This window comes from Squalius cephalus (assembly GCF_949319135.1).
Source record: "Squalius cephalus genome assembly, chromosome: 4".
NCBI lineage: Eukaryota > Metazoa > Chordata > Actinopteri > Cypriniformes > Leuciscidae > Squalius > Squalius cephalus.
Genome location: NC_137125.1, coordinates 49824814 through 49831462, shown reverse-complemented (window position 1 = coordinate 49831462; position 6649 = coordinate 49824814). Strand labels below are relative to the sequence as shown.

At 35.1% G+C, this 6649-nt stretch overlaps 1 protein-coding gene across 1 annotated transcript in view; it reads right to left on the bottom strand.

Annotated features, from left to right (window-relative positions):
- mpped1 (metallophosphoesterase domain containing 1) overlaps positions 1–6649 on the bottom strand; it is a 35194-nt gene that overhangs the window by 26373 nt on the left and 2172 nt on the right. Inside the window, exon 3 of the mRNA XM_079868645.1 lies at positions 6154–6335. Coding sequence (XP_079724771.1) covers positions 6154–6335 — 182 coding nt within the window. The remainder of the gene's footprint in view (positions 1–6153; positions 6336–6649) is intronic.

Below are 6649 nucleotides of genomic sequence, written 5' to 3'. Positions count from 1 at the left end.
TCACATTGTGTGTGTGTGTGTGTGATGCTGCAGACGTTCTGCGAGACGTTTGCCACCTACGTGATACGTGCACTTTCTTGTAAGTTGGCTGACTGAGAAAGTATCTGCCAACGGCATAACTGTGCATTTTACACAAATTAAATTTAATCAGGGTGTATTGTGAAGTATAAATGGACAACCACAGATCTTTAGAGTACAGATTTTGACAATTTTCCGCAAAAGACAAAAACATTTCAGTTTCCATCTCATTCTTCAGGTAAAACTGTCAGGCTGTCATGTTGCGTTTTGCAGTGTATTCATTGGATAAATAATTCATGTCACTTTAATACATTAAAAAGAATATGAAAATGCCTGCCTCTCTTTACAAAGTTTCTGGTTATATACATCTTTTAATGGGTTTTAACAGATTTTTTTTCTGACTTTCTTACACAATGATGCTGATTAATCGTTTGTTTAGTTCGTTTTTCATAAAAAAAATTCTGTAAGAACAAACTGTAGATGGGATCAAAATCAAAGACCCTGACTGTGGTGATGCTGATTGGTTGATTTTACAGGTGGCCAAATTGTAAAGAAATTCCCTTTATATTTAAAGGGTAGAAATTGCCTATTTGACCCAATAAAAAATCATTTTTCTTTAAACAGAATTTAGTTTTTCCCCATTTAAAGCTTTTTTGGCCTCCAAATATTTCATGGCCAACAGTAAATTACATTGAAAAAAGATTCAGAAAACAATCTGTGTGGAAACGTGCCACTCAAATTGTGAATATCAGATGTAGGAGACCATGCATTCGTCTGATGTTAAAGTTAAGGAAGCACAGACCAAGTTTTTTTTTCCAGCTTAGTTTCCATAGACGGTCTTTTTGGACTGCGTTCTGAAAAACAGCTAGAGTTCATGTTTTCATAGTGCATCGAATGCTTTTATTTCAAAAGATCAAGGAAGATTTGATTTCTCATGATATGACCCCTTTTAAAGCATATTTGTGACATTTGATTTATTTAGTTCAAGCTTCTCACTTGTTTCAACCCTTCGGTTCACCCTTCTTTTTAGATCTTTTTTAGTCCATAATCCCGGCTCAACAGAAAACAGTGACGCTTTGAAGAAGTGAAGTGAAGAATCTTTCTGCGAACATGCACAAACACACAACCGGTGTAGGTGTTCTTTGTGTTTCTTCATGTGCCCATGTGAAATGTAAACACACAGTATTATAACAAGCACACACACAGACACACACAACATCCACTCATGCATAAGTAATCAGTTTTTCTCTCTCTCTCTCACACACACACACACACACACACACACACACACACACACACACACACACACACACACACACACACACACAGGTAGGAACATAAACTGAATCTGTATATAAAACTGGCAGTTTGTATAGAATTGTACATAAAACAATGATACAGTAATTCATTTTGCTATTTTCTTGCTTCTTGAAAATGAACATTTTCTCATATTTACTCTATTGTACACAGTAATTTTTTTCTGTGGAGAAATCCATAAACAATTTTTTTTTTTTTTTTAAGAAAATCTTTGGTCTGCTCCAAATCATACTTCAAAATACCTGAAGCATTATAGTGCTTTTATTCCATGTTGAATCTTGACAGGTCATGGACACTACTGTCATGGCATGGAAAAGAGAAATACATTCTTCAAAATGAGAAAAAAAAAAAATAATCATACAGGTAAATAATGAATAATTTTAAAGAAATTTGCAAAAAAGTCTTTTAAATCACCATGAAATCAAAATGATCAATTCTCATTTATTTTTTTATGGAATATTGCAGTATTTATTATAAATTATTTACCCGTGAACATCATTATTATTATTATTATTTTTAATCATGTGCCCCTGTACTCTTACATCAAAATAACTCATCAGCAACATCTCTTTTCTTCTCTGATGACAGTTTCGAAGAGTGAGGGCGGAACAACCTGTCACTCACATGAGATCGACCAATAGAAAAATCATAATGGTCCGACGATCCAATCAATTGAAACCGATGGACAAAATCATGTCACAGCAAACATTTTTTCTTGTTCAAGAAGCTGCCTAACTCAGATATATGTCACAATACAAAATAAAAGATTAATCATAACTTCTGTTTCATGCCGACTTTAAGAAAGCAATAAGATGAAAAAGATATTAAGATTAGTTACAGTAGTAAACAAATGATATGCCATACACATTGATCCATAGACACACTGTATTCCGCCACAAAACTACACAAAGATTTAATCTATGCCTGAGATTGTGTTTTACACTTTAAGTGAAAAACCGTAAAGCAGTGTCAAGCTTCCTTGTTAATAATCCACAGCTAAACCTTCAGCTGACTAAACCCATGCCAGGGTGAAAAAAAAAAAGCAGAAAAAAAGAGCCGTAGAGCTTGAAGCAAGAAAAAGGGAGAGCACATTAAAGTTTCATGACGGTTTTCTCTCCAGATACAGACCAGAGAGAGAGAGAATGGAGGGAAAATTCCAAAGTTGAGAGGAGAGAGAGGGGGGGGAAAAAGGAGTGAGAAAGGTATAAACTTTTCTCCCAAGATTCTTCCACCCCACACACTCGAACACACATCTCACACAGCCCACGCAACTGTCACATCACCATTGGGCTAATCTATTATTCATTATGTGGACAGGACAGAACAAGACGGGGAGCTACCAAACCTTCCTGACCTGAGAGAAAGAAAGTATAATATCTACTTCAGACACGCTTCTCTGCACATAATGACTTACAGTGAGAAGCAATGCAACAACAGATTCATCCTTAAAATTCAGCCTCACCTATGCGCACATTATCTTAATAAACTCTCGGAAAACTCCTGTGAATCCTTAGCAAGCAAACTTCTTAAATTGGACTGGACTACTACTGTCCGCACAGACATAACTTACTAAAGCTATTGATTTATTCTTCAGCAAAACACACGCTGCCACTACAGCAGATATCAGTCATGACTATGACCGCCAGAAAGGTTGTACTACCACTTGTGATTACTGGGAATTTCTTTTATGCAGTTCTTGCAAGAAATGATCCTCAAGCATGTTCTCCGGCCAGTGTAAGCCTGAGGGATAGGGATACAAGCTAGGTTTCTCATGCTAGTACAGTTGTTCAGCAAGCAAATATAAATGATTCAAGACCAATAAACACACAGAGACCAGTAAAGATACAGATTTGCTTAAAATCACACATTTGAAACTACGCTCCTACACTTCTGCTACGCATTCATACAACAGCATCTGTACTTCCGAACAACGACTTCTGTTAGTTCACATGACCTGTTTGGGCAGATGAGACAATGCTGAAATCATTTAGTATTTAAAATGAATGAAAGATTAACATTTTTGTCAAATGACAAAAAAGCTCTCTTCACATATAGATTTATAGATACATGATAAAAAAGGTACTGAATGGCCATTAACATTTCAGAATGGGTCACAACAGTGGTCGATCTCTGGTCAAATGACGAATAACGAAAATATAATTATGAAGGATGTGAACTGTTTGTTTTCCTAATACTTTTAATCCGCAAGGACATATTAAATATGACAGTACACATGTTAAATAATGTACATTTCTATTTCAAATAAATGCTGTTCTATTGAATTCATCAAAGAATCCTGAAAAAAACCAAAATGTATAACAGTTTCCCTAAAAGCATCAGCAAATTAGCTTATTATATATGATTTCTGAAGGATCATGTGACACTGAAAACTGCAGTAATGGCTGCTGAAAATTCAGCTTTGCATCACAGGAATAAATTATCATAAATTAAAATACAAATGTTATTTTAAATTGTAACAATATTTCACCATATTACAGTTTTTCCTGTATTGATTTATCAACAAAAAAAATCAATACATTATACCAACCTCAAACTTTTGAATGGTAGTGTGTGTGTGTGTATATATATATATATATATATACACATATATATATATATATATATATATATATATATATATATATATATATATACACATACATATATATATATATATATATATATATATATATATATATATATATACATATTTATATATGTATCAGAATAAGAAAGATGACTGGTGTATATGAGATAGAAAAGATAAAAATCATTAAATAGACATTGATTGAATAGACCAAAAGTGTCTTTAAAAGACTTATTTCCGTATCAGTGAAAGCAAGTCTATCACTCACCTACAGTCCACGGCAATCCATTTCGCAATATTTTTGTCTATATAAACACACACAAGAGTCGAGACAGATCTCTTCAATCGCTATGACACATCACTGTTCTTTCCCCATTCCAGCAGTGCTAAAACACACAATACAGAAACAACTAGGGCACATAACACCAGTTTACCAAGCTACTATGTAAACCTCTGTTGCAGGTTAATATACATGATAACTAGGTTTTGGAATCCATGTTATCCACTAAATAAATAAACCATTTTTCATGCACTTCCACACCTCCTTCGAGTTGCATTAATGCTGTATTGCATTACCACACCTACTTTGAGGTCTAAGGTGATGCTCCATTATTGAAGAACCCAAACTGGCTAAAATATTAAGGCTGAAATGACAAGCAGTCTCAAAATCCCAGACGACAAGAGAGGGAACAGATTTCGCAAACATCAGAGTGTCAAAGTGAAAAGAGTGTCAAAGAGAGAAATATAAAACTGACAAGGAGGCCTTGAGACTAGGTTAGAGTTAAGAGCATCACCATATGAGGAAGTCCATGCTATAGTGTGTGTGTGAGTGTGTGTTGGCACACACTTTAAAGTATTGTGAGGTAAAAAGTAAATCATATCTCTGAGGATTGTTGCTGGATAAAGGAAGCATGTGCGCAGCGAGTTCTCTCAGACACAGGTGCAAAGACTCAGAGATGAGAAAAAGAATCACGTTATAAATATTTATACAGAGACAAACGCGAGAACAAACACGCGAACTTCCTTTTTGGCACAGGGACGGCGTGCCAGAAAGAAAGAGAGAGGCAGGACAGCAGAGAATCAATAGCGGGAAAGAGGATGAGACACACGAGCGACAGTCTTAATCTGACTGGTGTCTTCTGCACCCCGCTGACTAACCTCCATCCATCCATCTATCCAGATCTCCTGCTTTCTATTCCCTCTCCTCAAACAACACCAGTCATCTTTACTATTCTGTTTATTACTGAGCCTCTCTCATAGCTTTTGGACAAGCACATGTGTACAATAAGTTATAAATAAAAAAAGCATGCAAAACATCATGACTATGACCTCTAGATATTCTGCTTGTGATTTCCATTCAAATTCACTGCAATATTCTGAAATTATTTTATCAAAGCTTGTTACTTCAAAAAGGTATCTTTTCAAGATTTCTCATAACGTTTAGGCTATGTTGAAAGATCTCCATGCTTTATTTCCTATAGTGATATTAATAATAAAATGATAATAATCTGTATAAAATTCTATAACATTTTATTTATAAAATGTTACATAAAATATAAAATTTAAATAAATAAAATAGAAATATGAAATCTTGAATGGTGATAGATTAAATATTCCTTTTAAATATAATATTTTATACATAAAATATCAAATTTAAATAAATAAAATAGAAATATGAAATCTTGAATGGTGATAGATTAAATATTTGAATGTTGTGTCCCTTTTCTCAATTTTATTTCTGCCTTATTACATGGTGTGAACTGGGCAGGTCAAGTTGATATCATGAGTTTATGAAACAGGCTTTATAAACATTACTGTTGAAAAAATCTATAGATTACATGTTTAGAATGAACTGTTTCCAATAAGTCTATTTGGACTGGTACTGTATGTTTTCATAGTGCATGAACTCCTTTTTCAAAAGATCTAGGCTTCTGTAGAATTTGAACATGCATCATTCACAAAGCTACACACATCCCACATATCTTGCATGTTCTTAATTTAATTTTTATTTCTTTTTTGCTAAGAGTAAGACTGCAGTTCTCTTAGCTCTGCTTAACATATTGTATCATTTAAATCCACAAAATCAGTGCAGAAAATGGCTTAAAGATATGCAGAATTAGTCAAATGATGCAGTGATCCATAAAAGTATTGCAAAAAAAGAATTATCCAATTTTGAGTCAAACAGCTGGCAAAGGTTTTTAAGGAAGAGAACAAATAAAAAAACCTCTCACCGAGCCAGTCGTTAAACTTCTTGACTTCGCTGGGCAGGCCGAGCTCTGTGAAGTCTCCAGTGTGCAGTAAGACGTCACCGTACGGCATCTGAATAGTGTCAGTGCGCGAGTGTGTGTCGGAGATGCAGACAAACCGAGTGTAGCCCGGGGGCTTGGGGGAGTCATGGGGTAACGGATCTACCCTGTGGATAGACAGAGGGAGAGAGAGAGAGAGGAGTGGGAATAAATAAGGTTATATATCGTTCTCTCGCGACTTAAACAGTTGCGTTGGCAGAAACGGGTCTCTGAGGGACACGGCAGAGTTTTGAATAAGAATGGCCCACTTTAGAGCATCTCCTACTGGGTCGACCACACAGACTCTACCGACAACACACACACACACACAGGTACACACGCACAGATATTCATAAACATAATAATAGCTGTGACCTGTTTTCCTTTGTAAAATGGCATGAATAAATAAATAAAAAAGAGAAACAATGAAATATGGCCCATC